Genomic DNA, 24,679 nt, shown 5'->3' with positions numbered 1-24,679 from the left:
TGCACAATGGGCGTATTTAATTAATTTGCATATAAATGATTTGATTGTCGAGAGGGTTGTGCGGTATATTTTAAAAGAATTTAACCCACTATAGCTATTGTTATTATATTTATCGATAGGCAATCAGGGTTTTCGCGCGCATTTACCAATACTGACCATCGATAAACGTACGCGTAGCGCTGCAGCCCTCGCATTTTGTTTCGTTTGCTTTTTGTTCTTTGTTGTTCCGTGCGCGCTATTCTGTGATAAAGTGTACTTAACCAATTAGTTAATGTTATCAATTAGTAATGATTAGGTCTCGGCCTAAATGCATACCAGTTAACATATGCCCATAGCAATTAACTTGTGCCGCCAACCAAAAACGACAACAATACAAAACTAGCTGCAGCAATAACAATAATATTAACCAGCAAACAGGACAAGCAGCAGCGACAGCAGCAGCAGCAGCAGCCAGCCAGCCAGCGTTTGTATGTCAACAGAGACACTTTGGTGCATAGTATATGTAGATTGATGTGTAATATTTATGTAATTGAAAAGCAATTTCGTTCAACCTAATCTCGTGATGCCGTCAATTAATTGGGCCGACAGTTTTGTCTGGTTCAATCACAAAACTCAAACGCAGTTGATTTACAGCTGCAGCAGCAGCAGCGGCAGAGGCAGCAGCAGCAGCAGAAGCAAAAACAACAGTTATCCAGGCAACGCTGGCCGCTGCTTTCATTGTGCCCGAATTAAAGCTGTGTGAGTCAGACCAGGAAGGCGAGCTTTGCATTTCTTTTGGCTTGACAACTTTATTGATCAAATATTTGCGTGCATGCTGTGTGTGTGTGTGTGTGATTGTCGAATGTGTCTGCCTTATCGGCGCGTAGTTAAGCAAGTAGACAAAATCAGTGTACAGAGCAGCCGCGCAGAGATAAGCCAAATAACAGGCAACAAGTGTTTAACACACATGTTGTTCTTGCAGTTGTTGTTGTTGCTGTTGTTGTTGTTGTAGCTGTAAATGTTGATGCATATGCGATACGGCTTGAATGGCCCAATCGATCAGGCCAGACAAGTTGAAATCTATATTTGGAATTAAATGTTGACGTTAATTGAATGAACGCACGCAATTGACGTATTGACACACTATCAATTAACGCCCGCACGTGTGTGTGTGTGTGTGTGTGTTAGTGTTAGTTACCTTTTGGTCCTATGTAAAACGGAAGTTCAACCCGGCCAGATATACGCTTTAAGTCCACCAAGCGTAGCTGTTGTTGTTGTTGTTGTTGTTGTTCATCTTGTTGCCGCTTTTTAGCAAATATTTGTGCAATTAATTGATTCAAAATGCGAGCGTCTTTGCTTACACAGCGCAGCGACAAAAATTTTCCAATTTACTTAGCTTATTATGCGGGCAGCGCTAATAAAAATAAACATACAGCTATGTGCTTATAAACTTTGTACATAGAAGCTTACAAACACCGAAGCCTAAATACCCTTGCATACATATACATACATATGTGCACAGCTTCGAAATACTCTTGTGGAAATGTCTGCCGTAGGAGACGATTGATATAGTAATTAATTATACGATTTTATAATTGCTCAGTTGGGTCAAGATATCTTAAAAAATAGCAAAGTTTTCCATACAGCAACTCAATTTTCGACCGATTTCTCCTATAGAGCTATATGATATAGGAGTCCGATGTTGATAAGCTTTTGCTCATATGTAAGCAGCATGTAAATACTTGTTCAAGATATTTTGAAAAACAAGTGTTTTTTTTTGCAAATATCAAACGATCATTCCTATGACAGCTATATAATATAGCGATCCGATTCGGCCGACTCCAACATATGTATCGCGTGCAACAAAAAGTCGCATCTATGCCAAGTTTCATAAAAATAGTTTCAAAACTGAGACAGTTCGCATAGACAGGCAAATAGTTGGGTAGATATATGTACATATAGATAGATAGATTTCTGCATGTTTATCTATGTACGCACAGATATATATAGTACTTGGCTATTCTGACTGGGACTTAATTATATATAGAGAGCTTCTATGCTTTACATATTTTATAATACGCATCGCAAGCGTATTTTAAAGGAACGTATAATGTTTTTCTTATCAGCCGAAAGCACACACACAGTTGCCAACTGCTTTACAAAGTTTTTACAAATTTGGCTGATTAGATATTATCTACATGAAAGCTATATACTCTCGGTGCCTGAATATGCATTGATTTCGGCTCGGCCTCTTGGCGTCTGCAGTCGGGCGTTTAATTATCCACGACTCAGTCGCACAGCGTACAAATTGAATTCATTTTGTTTGTTTGTTTGCAGCGCTGGCTCGCAGTTGGGTAAGAACCAAGCCAGGGACACGACACCAGCAGCAGCAGCAGCAGCTGCGAGGACAACAACAAGAAGGCCGCCGTCATGAAGTTCGCGGAGCATCTGTCGGCGCACATAACGCCCGAATGGCGCAAGCAGTACATCAACTATGAGGTGAGACTTGTTACCTAACAAAGTCATACAAGAATAGTTATAGATATGGTTATATGTACCGAGCGAAGATTCTTCCTGCTCAGCTCTTATTGTTGAGGGAAACATTGCTAAACTTAATTTGAACAAACTTCAATTGAGCTTACAGAAATCTTCAGTATATATGTAGATATTGTTAATCTTGCTGTAATAATGGCTATACGGAAGCTAGATATTTAAAATTTGAAAGGTAGTTTCTCTTTAAGATCAAATATTCTGATAAAATCATATATTACGTTTTTCAGCTTATAAAACCCTAGATAACCAAGATAACCATGCAATTCTCATAGAGTAGACACAGATACATTGAATTGAACCTTTTTGTTGGGGGTATAGTCTTGGCCTTTGGTATATACACACTTCGCGACGCCCTATTTAAGCCCTGAAAATTTCAAAAATATCTACATATAAACACCAGAGTTAATCAAGAAGAAGAAACAGAAAAGTCACTGTTGTAGAAAAGTGCATTCGCGAAAGAGATAGAAAGTCAGCATCCAAAAAATATACTTTTTAGCTGAGATTGATCAAGGAAACTGTATAAACAGAACAGTTTTTCATATACCATAAATCAATTGTCGTCTCATTTATCACATAAATAAATAGAATCAAGTTTGTAAACTTTCATGTTTATGATAGCTGTGTAAACAGCTCCATAATAGCTATATGATATGAAGATTGAAGACTAGGAACGTGTCTAAATACTTTTTGGGCTCAGTGTATCGGGGTGGCAATTCCTATTCGAACTAGTTCTCCAACCTGAACCTATATGTCATATGTATATATCATAATGCTGATTATGCTCTTGATTTGACAGGAAATGAAGGCCATGCTGTATTTGGCCGTCGAGGAGGCACCCTCAGTGGACAGCGTGGAGGATGAGGTGCTCAAACGGCATTTCGCGAACTTCGATGAGAATTTCTTTCATTATTGCGACAAGGAGCTGAAAAAGATAAATACTTTCTACTCGGAAAAGTTGGCGGAGGCAACGCGTAAATTTGCCACACTCAATGCGGAGCTAAAGTCTAGCATTGAGGAGTCCGAGCGTACCGCCAAGAAGTCCAAGGGCCAGAAGCGACACGCGGCACTGCCGGATCGCAAGGCCCGCGAGCTGAAACTGGCCTTCAGCGAGTTCTATTTGAGTCTTATTCTGCTGCAGAACTATCAGAATCTGAATCATACGGGTTTTCGTAAAATACTCAAAAAACACGATAAGGTGAGAGTTGCCAACCGTATTCAAATGTTATTTTAAGACTTTCTTATGATTTTATGTCTTTAACTTGCCAATTAAATTAAATTAAATGAATTTAGATAATCGGTTGAATTTTTGAATATCTGCTAATATCAATTGGGTTTATATAATCAAAAAAAATATTTTAAAATTTAATTAAAATATTTAAACATTAAAATAAAATATTTAAACAATTAATTTAAGTATTTAAACAATTAATTTAAATATTTAAACATAATCAAAATATTCGAACATTTAATTTAAATATTCAAACATTTATTTAAAATATTTTAACAATGAATTAAAATATTTGAAGATTTAATTAAAATATCAAAACATTTAATTAAAATATTTGGCAATTTAATTTGATATCGATGTTCAATAATAAATGTTTGAAAATTAATTTATAATTTTAGATGAAGTTTGCAATCATTAAATTTGAGTTTAGCTTAAAATTTAAAAATTTTAATTTTATTTTTAATTTACGAAAATAATTGTATAATTTTTTATTTTATTTCACAAATAAATTCAATTATTTCGTAAATCAAAAAAAAAATATTAAAAACTGTGTACTTAAAATAATTAGCAATTAGATTGTAAAGTAATTGTTTTTTATAAATTTAGTTATAACATGTTTATTTTATTATTTTATAAAAAAATTTACTTACGTCATTAATCATAAAATTTTTTTTAAAAATTAAGTATATAAAATAGACATTCAAATTGTTTATTATTTGAATTAAAATAATTAATATTTAATAGTTTATTTAATTGTTTATTTTTAATATCAAATTAAATTGGCATTTAATAAACATGTGCATATTGAATAATAATAAGATAGATTTTTATAATTAAACAGATTCAATGTATTTAATTAATGTTTTTGATTTGTAATAATTCGTTAAGCTTAATAATATCTTGTTAAATTTTTGTTAATTTTAATTTAATTTAAACTACAATAGTTTATTCAGCAAATTAGTCGGCTTTTAGCTTAAACTAATGAATTTTTAGAAATGTTTTTTCAACTGCTTTTCATTTGTAATTCCAGCTGCTGCGCGTGGACAGTGGCGCCAAGTGGCGTCAGGAATATGTGGAGGCTTCGCATTTCTTTATCAACAAAGACATCGACAACATTATCAATGAAACGGAGACGACGGTCACGGGCGAGCTAGAGGGCGGCGATCGACAGCGGGCGATGAAACGATTGCGTGTGCCGCCGCTGGGCGAACAGCAGAGCCCGTGGACGACATTCAAGGTGGGCCTCTTCTCCGGCAGCTTCATTGTGCTGGGCATTGTGGTGGTGCTGTCGGCGATATTTCACGACATAACCGGAGAGAATCTAAAGGTCACATTTCGCCTGTATCGCGGCCCATTGCTGATCATTGAGTTCATCTTTTTGATTGGCGTCAACATTTACGGCTGGCGTTCGTCTGGTGTTAATCATGTGCTCATCTTCGAGCTGGATCCGCGAAATCATCTATCGGAGCAGCATCTCATGGAGCTGGCGGCCATATTTGGTGTCGTCTGGACGCTGAGCATGCTGAGCTTTCTGTACAGCGCCAGCCTGAGCATACCGGCCTTTATCAATCCATTAACGTTGACGCTGATTATGGTGATATTTCTGGCGAATCCGTTTCATGTGCTGCATCATGATGCACGCTTTTGGCTGTTGCGCATCACGGGACGCTGCCTGGCGGCGCCGTTCTTTCATGTGGGCTTTGCCGATTTCTGGCTGGGCGATCAGCTGAATTCCCTGGCCACTGCTATTTTGGATTTTGAGTATCTCATATGCTTTTACTTTACTAATGGCAACTGGTCCGAGGCGGTGGATGCGTCCATATGCATGGAAAAGGATTTTATAGTGCGGCCCATTGTAAATTGCCTGCCTGCCTGGTTTCGTTTTGCGCAATGCCTGCGACGTTATCGCGACACCCGAGAAGCCTTTCCCCATCTGGTCAATGCAGGCAAATATTCAACAACCTTTATGGTGGTCATCTTCGCCACGCTGAAGAGCTTCAACAGTCGTAAGTAGTAATATGTGGTATCTCATTTTGCTCAGACATGAAGCTTTCTCTTTCTATTGCATGCCAGCCAACTATGCGAACACCTTTGATAATCCCTACACCTGGCTGTGGATTGTGGCTTCTATAGTCTCATCCTGTTATTCGTACACCTGGGATATTAAAATGGATTGGGGCTTGTTCGATAAAAATGCGGGCGAGAATACCTTCCTACGCGAGGAGGTCGTCTATTCGTCTACAGTGCGTAACCGGCGGCTAAATAATTGAAAACCCATTTTATAATATCTCGTTTAAATGTTTTCCAATCAGGGCTTCTATTACTTTGCCATATTGGAGGATCTGGCGCTGCGTTTTATCTGGGCGCTGTCCTTTTATTTGACTGAAATGAAAATTGTGAGCGGCGATATAATGACCTCCATAACGGGCATTCTGGAAGTCTTTCGGTAAAGCTTAATTCCGACTATTTCGATGCTTTATTTGTAATTCAATTAACGTTCTTTGACAGTCGCTTCGTTTGGAACTTTTTCCGCTTGGAGAACGAGCATCTGAACAATTGCGGTAAATTCCGTGCCGTGCGAGATATCTCAATAGCGCCGCTAGACTCATCTGATCAGACGCTTATATTGCGTATGATGGATGAGACAGATGGTGTCATCAATCGGTATACAAAAACGAACAGACCCAAGCCAAAGAAGATCAAGGATCCGGAGAAGCGTAGCCTGTTGCATGCACGCGGCTCCCTACCGGATCTGAGCATTGATATTGATGGCACTAAAAAGCTTTAAGATAGTATGTGTCCCATGCCCCGCCTTTAATAATTTTTTTGTGGTCCCCTCATACCCCATCCACGCAACTTCCTAGAGAACGATTATTTTCTTATTATTATTATTATTTTTTTTTTTTTTTGTGGCAACTATACTAATATTTGTATAATTATTAATCATATTTTGTTGTTTTTAGTTAATGTTTACAGCTAGTTACTAAGTACTTAAAGAAACAAGTTCGTATACGCCACCCAGATAACATAAATATTTAGATCCTAAGTTGAACTAAACACTAAATTATCATTCCATGAACGCATCTTACAATGGACCAATGCACCTTGTAAGCAAACCCGACCCTAAACGAACCTTTAGCAAACTCCAAAACAACAAATTCCCATCCATTCCCATAGAGCGGCAGTATTACTTAGAAAGTCCTACTAAAAAATATAACCCTAGACGACAAAAGCGATAAAAAAAACCATTGGCAAATATGCAATAGCAAAAACACATTCCTTTATGAAGACAAACAAAAAAAAATAGATAAAAAAAGAAAAGAAAACCTTAATTAAGATTTAGACAATTATTTTTGAAACAATATTGAATATGTTCTAGCGTCAATTTTTGTGTGTACCACTAAATGTACTTAGTAGTTTGTAGAGTTGTGCTTTATTATTATATATATTTTTTATTTTCGTTCAAACAATTCGAGTAACATATTTTCGCATGTTCCGAAAAGTCGCCCAAAATTCGTTTATGATAAATTGTGTTATATGGCCTGCGTTAAGGTGCAGGTATTTAAATTGTATAAATGGTTTAGGGAACATGTTGCATAACTTTTTATATAATATATTTAAAAGACAGACTTTAGACGTGTAACGTTATGTACCAAGTATAATGTTTTTTTTTTTCGTAAGCGGCCTTGTCTTAACTTAAGCAACAAAAATTTCATAATTTCTTTTTTGCCGTTTCTTGTGTTGTATTCTGTTTAATATATATATATATATATATATATACTATATGTTGTATATAACCATATGATTAACTACATTGAACAGAACTGAACCAAGAACTGTTAATAATAATATGTATACCCGCGCTCCTTGAGCTAGATATATAGTACACAACTCTAGAAAATACGAATGAAAAACATATACACATACATATAGAAATTGTATTACTTGGGTTATGCCTCAAAGAGAACCCAAAACATAATTGAAACGAATTGTACGAAATAAAGACGCCTAGTTACGCTGCATATACATAAATATGTATATATACATATGTATGTATAGAAATATATACATAAATATATGTATAGTATCCCCCCATCAAAGCTTAGGAGACATTCTCCAAAACGGCACAGACAAGTGCCGTGCCTCGCATTATCCAGAACTCGGGATCGTTTTTGCTGCGCAACAATATGGACAGGACAAAGTTAGTCGAGTGACCAGTTGTGGATAGGACGCCGGAACGCTGCTGGGTCTTGTAGAGCGGCGCCTCATAGCGGACCATGGTGCCAACCTCCAGGCAGGGCATGAAGCGTACGACAGGCATGCGCGTATATAGCTCGCCAAAGCGGGCATCAGTCAATCCACCCTTGCTCAGATCCCAGCGAGCGGCCTCCACAAAGATGCCATGCACATTGATCAGCGCATCCGTGCACTCCTCCAGATTGCCATAGAGACGGCCGTCCTGTGGGAAATAGAGTGAATTATTCAAACATCAGCTGATCGAACATGGCTAGCTGTGGACGCACATTGATATGTGAATTGTGCAGCTCAAAGAAATCCTGCTGCACTAGCTCCAATTCGATGATCTGGAAGTCAATCTTGAGCGAATCAATGGGCAGGACGCGACGACGCGCAAATGTCTGCAATATGCCGGTAAGGAAGGATTGCGGAAAGAAGAAGCCGCTTATCCAATAGGAACGTGGCGCACCATTCTCCGCCCAGTGCTGGATGAAGTCGATGCGACGCTGAAAGTCCACAATATAATTGGGCAGCGGTTTGACGGACAGAAAGCTGCGTTTGGCCCACATGGCCGGCACCTGGTTGGCCAACAGTGCACGGAATACCAGCTCCAGATCCTCAGACATGACAACCAGACCCTTAATCGCTTTCGACAGATTGCTCAAGCTGTCATGGACAATGCCCAGCGCAATGTTAAAGCGATCGATCTCCTGCACCAAGACGGTTGTCAACGACGGCATCTGACCCTTGCTATCGGGCTATCGAATAAAGTTGTGTATGTATTCGGATTATGGATTGGGATTAAGCTACTGCTACCTACCACGGAAAGGGTATCGTGGATGGGCTCACGCTGTATCTTATTGGTCAGGGACGATTGTATGCGTGCTATAATCTGCTGGCAGAGATCATTCTCCATGGCCTGACCCTCATCGGCAGCGGAACGCGGCTGACCAAGTAGCAGTGTGCTAATAAAGAATTCCGTTTCCTTCGTCTGGAACACAATGTTGGCGTTCTGGTTCATGCCAAAGATTTCAGGATCCTCCAGCACCGGAAAGCCAAGCACAAACGTTGCATACTCCTTAAGCGTTTTGCCCTGCGGATCTCTATAGTAGGAATCGCCTCGACAATATTTATAATCCGGCTGTACAATGCGCTCCGACGAGAATATGGTTAATATAGTGCGTAGGCAGCGCAGATCCCAGTAGTCGGTAACGCGACCACCCCAGGTGATCTCGCCATTGATATAGAGTATGGCCTCCCATGGTATATCGGCCTTGACCTCACGATTGATAAAGAAGTCAAGAGTTTTCAGTCCGCACTCGCGATCGCTCTCACTGAACTCGTATGTGATATTCCAGCCAAGTGGGCCAAATTTGCGACGCTCCAGAAGCACCGCATGGAACATGCACAGGCCGAAGACAATCGCCCGCCATTTGCCGTTCTGAATGTGCTGTTCAAAAAAGTCCGTCTTCAGGTCACTCAAAGCACCAATAACATTCGCCTTAATGCCTTTGGGCGGCTCATTGGTAATCTTAACGGAATTCTGTAGCACACTAATGGGAAAGGACTGTGTGGGCATGGAGGAGAGATACAAACGGAAGTCAACATGCGCCTTGGTTATGCCCAGCGTCAGATTGCGTACTACGGTCTCCAGCACACGCATCCAGGAGGTGGCCAGGTGACAGTTCTGCAGAAAGACCCAGTGGCCCATGCGTAAACTCTTATCAATCAAACTTTCGGCGAGTGGACCCTGGCCCTGACCCAAGGATATCGAATAATACTTGTCCGTAAATTTCATTTCATTGGTAAACTTAAGGAAACCCGACATGGGATCCGAGCCGGTCGACAGTACAAAGATCAATGGTGTTACAGACGACGTGTCCAGGTAGCTGAAGAGTGGAAAACAAAAACATTGAAGATCCCAGCTAAAATGGAAAACAAGCACAAAAGCCGCCTACTTACACTGTGTTCAGCTGTGTGCCCGAGGCGGAGACTTCTGTAAAGTATTTACCCACAGTTGAATGAAGGTAGCTAACCACATTGAGCAGGAAACGCGGCTTTCGGAAGGTGGCCACAAACATGAGCTTGTGGAAGACGTGGAGACGCTTGTTCCATTTATCGGTGGGATCTTCTTTGGTGTTAGCGAAGTCGAACACTTCTTTGTTGTCCTGCAGCTGTAAAAAGAACGGCTTGTCCAGCTCGCTAGTGAAGCCCGAAAAGGTATCCTTAAAGTGCTGTTCCAAATATAATGCCGACTCCCATTCAACTTGACTCATTCTCAAACCCGGTGGCTGTGCCTTGAAACGCGCCCCGCCAACAGCACCACGAGTTAGGAAATTGAACTCTTCCTCACTAACCCGACCCTCTTGTCGCTCCACAGACAGCGCCAGCAGAAAGCTAAAGATAAGCTTGTGATTCTCAAAAAGACCGCGCGATATATTATCATAGATGGCCCTCAGTTCATCAACCATTAGCGTGGAGATGCGCTTTTCGATGGCCATGACGGGATGATCAATGCGTAGTACATTACAAAAGACCTGCGTAAAATACTTCAGACTGTACTGGTACATGGGATCGATCTCGGCCAGCCCGGCGACCACAAAGTAGAGAATGGCACCGCGAGATGCGAGGATGCGATAACGTTCACGCGAGGCTGTAATAACTTTCTCCGTTTCTTCCGTATCAATGAGACGTGCCGCAATAATCAATGAAGTTTCCTGGTCAAGCAGAAACAGATAGAAAGTCAGAGAGAGAGAGAGAGAGAGAGAGTGTATCAGATTGGGTTGCTGCCCATGTATTTGGTGAGGATCTCACCTTGGCATCATTGAGCGTTTCCACAAGTTCCTCATCATCCAAAATATTGCCCTCGGAGTTGAAGAGCAGCTTGAGCACCTTATCCTCCAGCGATAGCAGTTGCTGTTTGTCTGCATTGATCTTGACCACAAGATCGTTGCGTTGCGCCTCCATGGCGGGCAGCTCAATGGCGACAATGTCTCTGTAAGTGAGGGATTAAAACTGAGTTACCTTCCCACCAATCCTTGGCTTACTTACGCCAGCAACTGATCCTCGAGGCCGCTTTCGGTGACCAGAAAGTTGACCAGTGTCACATTGATGCACACTTCGGGCAGATAATGCGGATTGGGCAGCTTGGTGGTCATATATAGCTTAAAATTATCATCGTAGTCAATGATCTGATCGCCCAGCTTGAGATAGACGCGTCCCTCAAACTTGTACGTCTCACGCTGAAGTATGGGTCGCAGCGCTGGATCTATGGTCTCGTCCAGTTCCTCGAGCAGCACCGGATTGCCCTGACGTACGCTGTTCTCCAGCACCCGCATCATGGAGGCGTCTGTCATTTTGATCACCTGCAGATTGTTGGATTTCTCCATGTTGCGTATCCAGCGATTGGCCTGCTCCTGCGGATCAATCATTAGTGCCCAGCGCAACGCACGCGTTGCATAAATGCCATTCTCAATGGATATGTTATCCTTGGGCAAGCCGTCGACATTCCACTGACGCATCTCGTACGCATCGCCCAAGACCTTGAGCAGATTGAACTCCTTGCTCGAGGGTATGCTGAACTCCCGGCACTTGTCCACCCACAACTGGCTCATGTCGCGACGATATTGATTCGAGAAGGCGCCCAGATAGGCAACGCAGGCGGCGGCAACCAGCACATCACCAGGTACGCAGCCAAGATCAGCGGTAAGTGATTTAACAGTTTCACGCCAGCGCACCTGCTCATCGGCTAGGGCCGAGGTAAGACGTCCAGCACGATTGATCCGACCATACGTTAGGTCCACATTGTCCTGTATGACCTGGAATTCGAGCTGCTTCTCCTCGAGGCTGTCGCGCAGCAATTGTATTTTGGCCTCAACAGCGGCCAGCTCTTTCTGCTTCTGGCGAAGCACCTTCATGACATCCTTAAGTTCCGCCTCGGCAGCCTCTTTTCGCTTTATCTTTGGCTCAACCACTTTGTAGACCTTGTTGAAACTGTCCATGGCGATGACCCACATGCTCACGGACTTGGCTACTTTCGACACCTTTTCGAATTTCTGTGAATTGAGTTACACACATTTTTTTTCGGTTGAGAAAAGAAAAAGACACTTAAGCCCCACACTTGACTCGACTTACAGCTGGCACAAAGTCCTTGTGGTCTATGTACTTTTTGACCTTTTTTACGACGTCGTCCTTCATGTGTTCCTTGTCGTATTCGAAGAGTCGCTTAATGAAGTTGATGTCCGCCATAATTGCTTTGGCTGAGGCCCAGGTGGGTCTATGGAATATCATCGCAATCAGTTCTACAGCTGTTTAACTGTGTGTGTGTGATTCAATACTCACTTGGCACCCAACAAAATGCAAACAGCTTCCATGCAGAACTGCACCAGGGCCGGTGGTGTGGTAAAGGATTTCAGTTCATTGATGTCGGCTTTAGTTAGACCCTTGAGCGCTTCCTCGGAATCGCGGAGAGCCGGCATGGCTGTCTCCAAATCCTTGCTAGCATCTTCGGATATCGCCTGGGCAATGGCTGCCTTCTCTTTGGCATTGGCCTCATCCTCCATGACCCCCTGTTTGACAGCGTCAGCCTGTTTGGTTTCCTTGGTTAGATTATCCACCAACGACTTCATCATGGCAGACTTTTCATCTAGTTGGGGCACCATTACTTCCAACTCCTTTTGCATGACTGCAATCTTAAAGGGCACACAAGGGGCTTAGGCTGTGCTCTTTTAATTGGCATCTCCAATAGCTGGTCTACTTACCACTTCGTTGGTCTCCAGCAGCTTGTTCAGACCGCTGGCAATGCGCTTCCGTTTGGCTATAATCTCCTGCGTCTTAAGCTTGAGCAGACTCTGATAGAGTTTTAGCAGCTCTAGATAACTGCTGGGCGTGGTATAATAATGCCGCTTCATCTCCTTGTAGAAACGCACAGAGGCATCCTCCACCGTCTGCGGTACGGAGTTGTTGTATAATTTAGCAATTTTTGGAAAAAGATAAACGCAATGTTTGGAACGCACCTTGTGCATGAATACAGTTGTGCTGGCCAGAGCCACTCTCTCAGTCATATTCGGAGCTATCTTTGTGAGCAGTCCTAAGGCCACCGAATATAGCGCTTCAGTGGGCCAACTGGTAAACCAGTCAATGGTGGTGCAATTGACCAGTGAGGGAAACATGCGGCAACGTCGCCGAAAGGCATCACCCACCGGACTCATGGACATGACCACATGAAGATTGTTTCTCACTCGATTGATAAAGAACTTGTAGATCTCATCGCGTGGGCAGCTCTGTGAAGGGGTGAATGTTTATAGAAAGAAGCTACTTGATAAAAAAAAAAGTCCGGCTCTAGTCACCCCATCCTTTTTGGATTCATTGCACGCATCCCGGGCATCCAGTATTATCTTCTCGTACTCATCGCCCTCAAACAAGTTGGGCACCTCGCCGGAGTTTAGAATATTATTGATATCTTCCAGGAATTCCTCCTCAACGATTTGGCTATCAATTAGCAGAAACGTAACGGGCTGGTTGTCAATCTAAAATGAAGTATTCGAGAAATTTGAACTTAACTACTTATAATGCTGTAGAAATTCGCGTCGGCCTGGTGCTTACCCCCCCAATGCGGTAGAGAACGCGCAGATCCTCGTGAAAGGCGTTGAGATCATAGTTGCGCCTCATTTCGATTTGCCAACAGTTGTATTCGTTGACGTGCGAGGCCAGACGGGTCAGGGACTGTTTACCCATACCGGCCACGCCCACAAGCAAACCATTGCCACGATCGCTGCGCAAGAGGCGTGCCAGTCGGACCGTATGCTCCATGGCATCCTGGAAGAGTATCAATTTCATATACTTGCCCGATGACATGGAATTGTAGTCGGCAATATAATCATTGAGCACGCTCTCCAGCTTGGCATGATCCTTGATCTCTTCGTAGATGCGTTCGTGTTTCGGCTTGCCAAAGATCATAAAGTCGCCAAAGAGTATGGCCGGCTCCTCGAGGCCGACGACTTCGCGTTCAAAATGATATTTGCACACATCATTCATCAGGCCCTGAAAGATCACCTTGTCCTCCGTGTTGATCAGACGATCATGAAAGACGCGCGTTGTCTCATGGTAAAACAATCGCAGTATTTGATTCTCCATATTGTAGTACATGTTGTTCGCCTGAAGTATGCCCTGTATGCACTTGGAAAGATCACGCAAATTGAATATATAATGGGAACGATCCGGTGTTGGCAGCATGACTTTGATCACACGCATATAGACATCCACACAGGCGTGCACAATGGACTCGGAGAGCGCACGGATAGCAGAGGAGAAGGTCTGCAGGAAGCCCAACAGTATACCATTGAAGATCTGTGTGAGGGTCTCCTCATTGGGCTTGGGTAGCGAAAATAGGGCAAAGTGCCGAACAAAGCGTGGCGTCAACAAATTGCGTCCACCGCCGGGCGGTGCACATGCACAGCCCAATACCACATCCAGAATGTCCTTCCAAAACAGTTTCTCGCGATCGTAAAAGCCCTTAAAGTCCAGATACTGTCTGCAAAATAATTAGAATCACAAAAAAAAAACTACCAGACCGCAACACCTGGTGATCCATTCAAACCTGAGCAGCTCGATGGCCGGCTGGCTGCCGTAGGTATCCAATTTGGGCATGTTGACATCGTCAATGAATATGATAACCGTCTTGCCAACCGGTGCGCCCAATTGTGTCCTTTTTCGCTTCTCCAGCGGCCCCTCGATCATCTCCTGTGTGCGCATGCTGCTCGTTTGAGCCGAGAAATTTAGCACCACGGGTATGACCTTACCCTCGGCCAGACGCTTCATGCAGCTGATCGCCAGCACAGTTTTGCCCACACCTGTCTCGCCGGTTACCATCACTGGGAAATCTCGCTTGAACAGCAGATCAGCTACATAGCTAAGAAATATTGTTTGTGCAATAAGTTGGCTTAATGAAATTGATCTCGAGATTTATTGGTCGGCAGTCATATGTCGCGCTCTTGACATGTCTGTAGATTCGAATTCGAAAACTATAAGAGCTAGAGACATGAAATTCAAAAATAAATAATCCCAAAATCGATATGCATCGATTTTGAGACTTGCGTTTTCGAACATAACTTGAGAATTATAAGAGCTGGCTGAACCAAACATTGTGTCAACGATTTTCGTTTAGAAGCTTAAATCTTAACTATAATCGCAAGAGATTGAACCAGAAATATTTTTGCCCCTACTTATATATTAAGAAAAATAATTCTCATACGTCGAGTTTCACACAACCTTAGGGTTACAATTTGAAAGCCAACCAGGCCGTAAACAAGAAAAAGCGCCTGTTGACCCATGTCCAGTAAGAAAAATGTTCATTTGCTCACCCATATTTGGTTGTATCCACCGTTGGCACCTGCATATCGTAGTAGGATATATCGGAGTTGAATTTAAAGTTGGGCATTATTTCGTTCCAGCCACCCCAATCGTTGGTCTCTAGATCCACCCGATAGTTCCAGAGGGAGCGTGGTGGCAGGCTGCCGTCAGGCGAATATGAGAGATTTCGTATAGATATTTATTTACCTGATACTTACTCCATATTCGGATGCACGGCCATGGCCCTGCCCCAAAAGTCCTCGAAGGAGAATTTCTCGGCATCCTTTAAATTGGACGCAATTGCCCAGAGCACGCACCAAGTAAAGATCTTTGTGATCAGATTCTTGGCCGGTTCTTCGGCCAGCGAACTCCACTTGACGCCCTCCAGCTGCGACGAGATCAGCGAGCAGCACAGGCGTACCTTCGAGCCGAGCACTTGGTGTATGGTGTAGGAGGCCCGTTTGCGTTCGATTTTTAGTGCCTTCTCGAAGTAGCCGATGAACAGTTGATAGAGGTATTCGGCCAGGGATGGGTTTAGCTTTTTGCTCATGTCAACTTCGCGCCAGGTATCGACTAGCGGTATCCAGCCAAGATCTCCAGGATCGACATACACCATGCCGCAGCGAGAGACCGTCGCTGGCGAGGCCTGTAGCAGATCCTGCACCTCGAAGAGCATATGTATCCAGGCTGTTAGCTTAATACGCTCGGAGTTTGCCAGACACAGCATCTTATTATCATCTAGCACAGTGTTTAAGTTCTCAATCCATACGGCATCCACTGGGCCATCGCACATGATCCACTGATGGATTTCCTCTGTGAAATCAAAATCGAAATTAACTAAAATCAAAATCACCAACTGGCCACAAACCCACCCTCCACAAGGGTGGCGGTGCGCACCGCCAACCCAAGTAGACCATCCTGCCACTCTAGCGTCTTGGGATCCACAAAGCCGTAGAGTTCGTTCATGCTAACCGCCTTGGGATTCATTGTTTGTATGACAACAGGTCGAAAATTGGGATCCGCTACCTCGTTCTCGAATAGATGTGCCAACGCAAACTCCAGCGCATGCAGAACCACTGATTTGCCACCGCCCGTGGGACCCACTGTCATAACACCCCAGCGCACACACATCGTCTCGTATAGCTGAAGGCACTTGCGTATTGTAGTGGGCACTGGCTGTAGGTTCTTTTGCCTCAGGCCGAGTCGAAGGCTAGCCTCCAAGTGCGGATGCTGTGAGTCTGGCAGCTCGACGCCTGGGAACAGATCGCTAAGTATGCCACGGAAGAGTATCGCATCGTCGGCCAAGAACTTGGGTATATTTGAGTCGCGCAACGCGGCAATCAGGGTAATATCCTCTCGCTGATTGGGCGCAGCTCGCTTGAGGGCGCCAGCCATGACCAGGACAGATTTGACGGCTCGCATGCCGAAATCATAATGATTCTGTTGGCTGAGCTGTTGACTGCACAGCTGGTACATCTGCACCATTTTGCGTGCCAAAATCTTGGGATCCTCAAAGCCCTCCGAATAGAGAATCACCTCAGAGATGAGCGCATAGTCGGGCACCATCATAGATATGGGACGGAATAGTGCCTTCAGATTGTCGGGCAACTCCGTGCGGCCAGCATATCCCGGATTCATGGTGATAAAGACGCAGCATGAGTGATTGATCTTAATCTCGCGACCCTCAAACATGAAGCTAATTAATGTTAAAGAGAGCAAAATAATAATCAATATTGACATAGGATTTATGTTAGATCTTCCTGCGGTTTGTTTAGAATCTACCTAGGATTTCCCTAGAGTAAGCATAGGATTATTAGGATGGTTAAAGAATGTAATTTCTCTCAAGATTTTCTTAGAATTTTCTTTAAAAATTCCTCGACATCCAGAGGAATTTCTAGAAACTTTCATAAGCTGTTCTTTGGATTGGAATTCCATAGGATTTCCTTGGGATATCCATTTCGTGGGATTTTGAAAGGTTTACCCTTCCCCATAGATATTTCTGTGAATATCCATGCGATTTTATATAAACTGCTTGAATTGCTTACCGTTTGACCCTCATAGCCTTGGCTGTGCGTATGGTAATCAGCTGCTGGGCAATTACGGACAACACCTCGATATCAATACGATTGAACTCGTCAAAGCAGCACCAGGCGCCGCATTGTGCCAGGCCAGAGAAGAAGCGACCCATCATCTTATAGTCGAGGCCATCGGAGCAGTTGAACACCACGCACTGTTTGGCCAATGCCTTGGCCAAGTCCTTGGTGGTCTCTGTTTTGCCCGTACCAGCTGGACCGGCGGGTGCACCACCCAAGTCCATTTGAAAGGCGCCCATCAGGCAGAGATAGCAACGATCCGTGAGTGGTGTCAGCACCAGGACACCGCCAGCGCCCAGATACTCATAATAATAGGGTATATTAGCGGCGGCCATGCGCGAGAAAACCGTCTCTGTTTCGATGGCCCAATAAAAGCGCAGCATCTTAAGCCAATTGAAGTCGGCGCTGGCGAAGCGAAAGCGAGAATCATCATTGAACGAATTTAGCAATTAGCGAATCGCGATTTCTCTCACGGATACTCACGGATTGCAGACGCCCTTCTCGATGAGCATGCGTACCGAGTCCTTGGCATGCACATCGATAGTAATTAGTGCACAAAGGATCTTTCTCAATAGCGATGTTATGTTCTTGCGTGTAAGGGCTGCCAGAGCGCCCAGATCCAGTAGACATTTCAGCTCAAACTTGTTCATCTTGTCCATGATGCTAAGCGGTGACTTCTCTTTGGCCTCGAAGATGTGATGAATGTCGGCGGCCCATTGCACCTGGGAGACGGTGAGCACCACCTGATTGGGATGATCCTGAAACCATTCTTCGCGCTCCTTGGCTGCATAGCACTGATACCCAAAGCGCATATAACGCTTGACGGACACGAACATCGCATCTTCCACTTTGCTCAGCCACTCCTCGACGGCGCCGCGCGCCTTCAAACCTTTGCCAAACTGCAGCTTCTCGCCCTCGGGCGAGAGAAAGGCAACAATATCATTGGTGGCAATCATTTTGCCATCACCGCTCTCCTTCTGGCCGAACTCCAGGCGGTAAATGGCATCAAAGCATTTGCGTAAATGCGGCTGCACCGCCTGCGGTATGCGCGTCTGGGCGAGAATCTCAAGCAGCTCATCGTTCGACAGAAAGTAGAATCTAACGAATTAACGAGTTATTTATACTCATAGCAACGTGGATCCTTGGCTCAGAATCTCAAACACACCTGGGAAAAACGACACGTTTCACCTCCAAATAGGCTTCCAGTCCGCGTGATATGGCATCGAGTAGGCGATTGTCCTCCATGAGCATGTCGTATATCTCTACGCTGGACATGGTGGGCAGTGCCAATGATACCTTCTTCGCCTGACGCACAATCTCCTTGAAGTTCTTGTCCACCTGATTGAACATTTTAGCTTCATTGGGCAGCTGGCGCTGTATATCAGCAGAGGCAAAGATAGCCTCCAAGTAGATCCAAGCGCCCTGGCAATCCATCCAAGCCTCTAAGGTAAGTATATATACATATATATATATATATATTTGTTTGTATAGATAATAATTACCCACCGAAGGTTTTGCCAAATTGATCCAGCGCCGCTATCCACTCATCCACGCGCGATTTGATGGGTCCAACGAATTTCGATGCGGCTATGGTATTGATATTCACATTGGCATCATCTAAGACCGCCTGCAGCTCTTCGGTGCCGGCAAGAATGAAGACATCCTTTTGATCATGATGCGGTACAATGGACAGTTCCGTTTCCTTCCACATGGTCTCGATGCCTTTGAGCATGTTCTCCAGCTGCGTTTCGCCCGTTGCCTGAGAGGAGATTTGCATAAGAGTCTCCGCATTGGCTTCATCATCGAAGGCGTGCGACTCTTCGTAGGTGGAAATTTTGATGTTGGTCTCCTGAAAGAACTTTCTGGCCAGCAGCTCCTCAATTTCAGTCCAATGGCGCTATGTAGAATGCAATATTAGTAGAAATTTCTTTTCCCATTTTAGTTGTCATTTGGTTTCTTACCGCACGCAGATTGGGATTACGCAGATAGCCAATAACCGGAAGTTTCTCTTTGAATTCCTCGGCGGACTTTTGCAGTACCGGCACAATATCGTTTTTGGGCAAGTACTTCTGGAATTGCATGCAGTTCTTGATGGTCTTCGCGTTGAGCTCAATCATATCGGCCACGGGCAAACTATTGAAGTCGGCTCCCAGCCAGCTGGTAAGTGCCTCTTCCCAGTCTATCAATGTCTTGTACAGATTTTGTCGCTGTCGTATATCATAGAAGCCAGAGTCCATCTCCTCGTACATGGTCAGATCAATCTGGAATTCCTTTTGATAGCCAATTAGCTCATCCGCCCGCTCCCGACACGCATTCATGCGGTTCAGCAGATCGTCCAGTTTCTCATTTACTTTATTGCGGTCCGATTTGCTCTGTGATTGGGTAGAAAAAACAAATTAAAATAGTCGACTGATAGATACCCTGTTGAATGCAAATTCATTCAGTGCATGCTTGACTGTAAGATTTCCTTCTAACCAGGAAGATATCCTCTACCCTTGCTAGACTGGAAGATACTCTTAACCCCTCTACCCTGTATTAAACACATAAATAAATGCATTTCAATTTCCTTATAGTACGAAATAATGCACTAGTCAAGAGACTTTATGCTTGACTGGAAGATGCCTTCCACCCAGGACTGAGGTATAAGCAAAAAGGAATAGCAAACCGTGGAACGACTGATGTTGCCAAGTATGTATTCCCATTCAAAAAAAAAATATGTATAAATGATGCTTAAGTCGGAAGTATTCGACTGGCAGATATCCTATATTTTGTGTACTTTTACTATTCATTCATCCATTTTGATGTTGTAAATGATATAAATGCGAATCGTATTAAGATAGAGAATGTCTCCGATTTCTACTTACCATTAGTAGCCATTCTTCGAGGGCCTCGATGGCCACTTCGTGTATGTCCTCTTTGAGGGCATTGATATCATCCTGCATAACTTCATCCAGCTGGTTGATAAAGTCCTGCCGTTTCTCGATTATCTCGCCCAGTGTTTCCCTGGTGCGATTCAGATAGTCCTCCGTGTCCATGTAGTCCTCTTTGCGTTCATCATCAATCGGTATATTAAAGTCCTTGATGATCATTAACAAATCGTGTATATAATCTATAACTAGGAAAAGCTCATCAAGCTCTTGGTGACAGTTATCCAGAAAGCGAATGTGAGCGACCAGCTGAAGTGTTGTTTGTGGCTCATAGCCGATGCGTCCATAGAAATCTTGAGCTTCCTCATATAGTTTCGTGGTCTCCTCCTCGGCCAGCTGGGGCAAGTATATAGCCAAAACACTTTGCAGACGCTGGCAGACGGGCGTAACCGCATCCTTAAAGCCGCTCTGGCCCAATTTTAAGAGGCCCAGAAATACCTGATCCAGAATACCATCCAAAGCTCTCAGATTGTTGCAGTAGCGATCACAATAGTTGCGCAGCGCAGTAAGGTCTGCAAAGAGATGAGTGAGTGTTCCGAGAGATTGAGATCTTTCTTTTTATACCCTGAACCCATTCAAAATGGGTAAACAGGGTATATTGTATTTGTGCAAATGTATGTAACAGGCAGAAGGAAGCGTCTCCGACCTCATAAAGTATATATATTCTTGATCAGCATCAACAGCCGAGTCGATCTATCCATGTCCGTCTATCTGTCCGTCCGTCCGTTTGTCCGTCTGTCCGTCCGTCCGTCTGTCCGTCTGTCCGTATGTATGCAAGGATCTCAGAACCTATAAGAACTAGAGGCTGTAGGTTCTCCTGGTGCCCGCGCAGATCGAGTTTGTTTCCGATATTCAATAACTTGCCCCGTTTCCAAGTAATCGATAAAAGTCGATATCGAAATCCTGTTTTTTGAACAATTTCGGCGAATAATATGAGCAAGACATGTAGCTTCTAGAATAGTATATATATATATCAAGTGTCTTTCATTTTATACCTATCGCCTGTCGGAAGAAGAGGGTTTAGGGTATCCCCTAGTCGGGAGCTTCCGACTAGAACCTCCTACTTTTTTGTTCGCTGAGTGCGGAATACGTTAATACCCATGCTAAATATTCTTACCCCGCTCGCTACTGATTTCCTCGGGATCTGTGGTAGCATCAATCTCATAGTTCTCCCGTATGTTTTGAAAGCGTGCGGTATAAAGACGCGCCATCTCGTATGCCGTGTGTATCAAAACGAATATATTTTTACTGCGGGCAAAGAATTTAAGAGTTAGGTAGGATTAAAGTGTAATTTGGTATTATATACATATAAATAGGTCCCAGTCTCACCGATTGAAATTGAACGTAACATCTTGTTTCAATAGAAATGCCAATTCCGGCGCACTCTGATACAGACACTCCTCCTGACGTCCCATGATCGATGGCCTAGATGATATAGTAAATTCGCATAAGATTGATTTGGTTCGATTTTGTTGTTTTTTGTTTTTTGTTTTTTTTTGGTTAAACCTACTTTGTGTACTGTGTAAATTCGGCATCTGTGGTAAAGGGTTGTATATCCAGCACAGTCTCCAAGATCAAGCCTGTTATGCGCTGAAAGATGAGCTTTAAGATTTCCTCCAAGGGTTCCACCTCGATGCGATCGGGCAGCAGACGGAGCTGAGCGAGAAAAAATGGATTCTGCGGCGCATTCGGCGGTCGCGGCTTCTCGATTTTAGTGTCCAAACGATCGTGCCGCATTATTTCTGCCTCCGTTGGCGCCACCTGGTGGTGTTCATCGAATGCATGATTCAGTTCCTCATAGCTCTGAATGGTCACTCGATAGAGCGCCTGATACAGCATCATATCGCAGAAGGTGAGAAAGCTGTCGGTGTATGTGAAGAAAATTTAGAGCTGAATCTGTCAGAATGGTCGAGTGTGCTCGACTAGAAGATACCCTCTACACAAGTCAGGACTGCCGACGATTCTTGACTTATTCTCGTTTTGCTTTTAGTATTTAGGAGCTCCAGTTAAGTTTGCATGTTCTAGGCGGCAGTGCTCGACTATAAGTTACCCTATGCCCATTGCCCTTACAAACTTCTAAGCTTTCTTCTTTACAAAATTTGTCAAAAATTCAGACTCAGACCATTATGAAAACTTAAGAGCTAAGATATGATAAAAAAATTTGTGTTTTTTCGGGTTTACCAAAACTGAAATATATTGTATCTGTGTATACTGCACGAGCACGAGATCATGTCTCGCAGATCGAATGGGAACCTTTGTCAATATATTATCCCCAGCTAATTGGTTTCGTCCTTAACTGCCAAGGTCACAGAGATCTGTTCTGAGCATTGGGTTATCGAAAGTCGAAACACACTTCGTGTATGCAGGGTATGCGAGAGACCATATGACTATGGTTTATTGACACGGAGATGACCTCCTTAAAGAGAAGATAACTTACTTGGTTAGGGTCTTGCAAAAGGCCCGCTTGCGCGCACGATCCATAAAGCTGTGTGCTTCTCGCATTTTCTTGATTGAGGGATAGTAATTGATCTCATCGTCCGGATAGAAGCCACGCGCCATAATGGCCTCTGTGCAGGAACGATCTGTGGTGTTTTGATGGTATCAATTAGAGAATGCAATCAGGTATATTTGGACAGTACCCACATAGAGCTTTGCCCACAAAACTGCGAAATTCATGGAACAGATAGTTTAGCTGCTCGTAGATGCGCATATGAAGCTCCAAGAAATAGAAGGGATGCCATTCCTCGATATTCTCAATATTGACAAAGCTGAGGCGCTCCAATACAACAATATCGGAGCGCATACGCAGAATTGCCTTGGCCAGCTGTGGTATAACGATAAAGAGATTGTTCTGTAAATGGTTGCGGGCGAAGCTCAGTTTGCGCCATTTGATCGTCTTCTCCCACACTTTGAAGCCTTTCCACAAACGAAAGATGGAGAATGTGCGGATTTGGATGATGCTCAAAAATTGTTGGAACTCCTGTTGCCACTGATTCAACGGTGTGAAAAAATTCTCAGATACACGCCAATAGGTGACGCCATGTCGTGTGACCGTATAGTAGGGCTTGTATATATTCAAATTCGCAAACTCAACCTCGCGCAGGCTATACGGGGTAAAGTATTCGCTATGCTTGGGCAGCATGTAATCCAGATAGACGTAGCTGTCGTCCTTCATGTTGCGCATACGATTTATTATCAGATTCAGATCGGGTATGAGAGAGGCGCCCGTCTTGATCTTTAGATTGTCATCTTCGCCAACTTTGGTGGGTCGATCCTTGAATACCGCTCGCACACCACGCCGGCTCTTGCGCGATTTGTCGCCCTTTATCGCACCGGGCGATTGGTTTGGACTCAAGCTGTCACTCTCACGGTTCTGGCTATCCCTCTCTTCGTATTCGGCATTTTCGCCCTTATCGGATTCGTTTCCAGCTTTCTGGACGGTATTGGGGCTGGCCTCCATGCTGCTCCTGCTTGATATGCGCTTTACGGCTGCTCAATACGCACCACCACAGGCCGCATATAACTTCCGATTTTCAGTGTAGGAATTCAATTATATGTTAAGGAAAATGCTTTGATAGGCTTCGCCTGGCAACTGTTGATTTTGTTGCTTGTTTTCTATTCCCAAGGCAACGGCTACATGGGGCATCCATCCCGGTGCCATGACAGCCGGCAAGCTTAGCCAGCGGCTAATAATTTACAATGAGCTTTTGTTACTGAAAATCTTTGATACAAATATATATGTACATATTTAACAGAAATAAGAAGCGAATTGATATTCAATGCATATTCTTGGAAATGCTTTTCTTTTATTAAACAAATCTTAAAATATATCATTTTCGAAAACCCTCATATTTGTGAATTTTTGGGTATTGGGTATATTTTACGCAAATTATGTATGTACATATATAAATACAAGAATATAGAAAGTTTCCAGATCAGGATTGCATTAAAATACATTCCAATTCACATATTTATAAATAATTAAGTAAATATTTACTTAACGAAAAGTTTTCAACACATGATTACTTCAGAAAAGAGAGAGAGAATGAGCTTGTGAAAGAGAGACAGCGTGTGTGAGAGAGAGAGAGAGAGAGAGGGCGAATCTCGTTCTCTCTTGCATGTGAAACAGAGATAGAGCGAGAAAGAGAAATTATTCTTGGTCAGAATTCATGTAAAAATGGTACCCTCAAATATCTAAACAGACATGGGTCAAAATTTCCCACCCCCATAACTCGGTCAAATCTCATACGATTTTCACGATGTTTGGCTCTTTGTTCATGGCTTGGCTTCTAGATCTTTTTGAATGCTTGATA

General features: G+C 43.5%; 2 protein-coding genes across 2 annotated transcripts; one reads left to right on the top strand and one right to left on the bottom strand.

The window, feature by feature from the left end:
• The first annotated feature begins 205 nt into the window (after positions 1-205).
• On the top strand, positions 206-7,792 carry LOC135440012 (solute carrier family 53 member 1). Its single transcript, XM_064698956.1, has 7 exons — positions 206-467; positions 2,317-2,478; positions 3,329-3,727; positions 4,791-5,766; positions 5,834-6,003; positions 6,073-6,206; positions 6,269-7,792. Exons 2-7 carry the CDS (start codon positions 2,410-2,412, stop codon positions 6,546-6,548), a joined length of 2,028 nt encoding a protein of 675 aa, XP_064555026.1. The 5' UTR covers positions 206-467; positions 2,317-2,409; the 3' UTR covers positions 6,549-7,792.
• On the bottom strand, positions 7,685-23,964 carry Dhc16F (Dynein heavy chain at 16F). Its single transcript, XM_064698955.1, has 27 exons — positions 23,010-23,964; positions 22,804-22,948; positions 21,877-22,227; positions 21,696-21,791; positions 21,484-21,614; positions 20,304-20,878; positions 19,401-19,811; positions 18,946-19,336; positions 18,605-18,881; positions 17,923-18,537; positions 17,392-17,844; positions 16,219-17,042; positions 15,565-16,159; positions 15,358-15,507; positions 14,595-14,906; positions 13,601-14,528; positions 13,345-13,524; positions 13,012-13,278; positions 12,757-12,942; positions 12,338-12,687; positions 12,131-12,272; positions 11,048-12,051; positions 10,811-10,991; positions 9,959-10,713; positions 8,817-9,885; positions 8,284-8,754; positions 7,685-8,219 (listed from the first exon to the last, which is right to left on the bottom strand). The coding sequence occupies exons 1-27, from the start codon at positions 23,824-23,826 to the stop codon at positions 7,863-7,865; spliced, it is 12,033 nt and encodes a 4,010-aa protein (XP_064555025.1). The 5' UTR covers positions 23,827-23,964; the 3' UTR covers positions 7,685-7,862.
• Positions 23,965-24,679: the final 715 nt, after the last annotated feature.

The sequence above is a fragment of the Drosophila montana genome, unplaced genomic scaffold (assembly GCF_035044405.1).
Source record: "Drosophila montana isolate Dmon_TW-CO22-7 unplaced genomic scaffold, ASM3504440v1 contig_786_1, whole genome shotgun sequence".
Lineage (NCBI taxonomy): Eukaryota > Metazoa > Arthropoda > Insecta > Diptera > Drosophilidae > Drosophila > Drosophila montana.
Note: the sequence above shows the minus strand (reverse complement) of the source record. Positions and strands in the feature narration are given on the sequence as shown.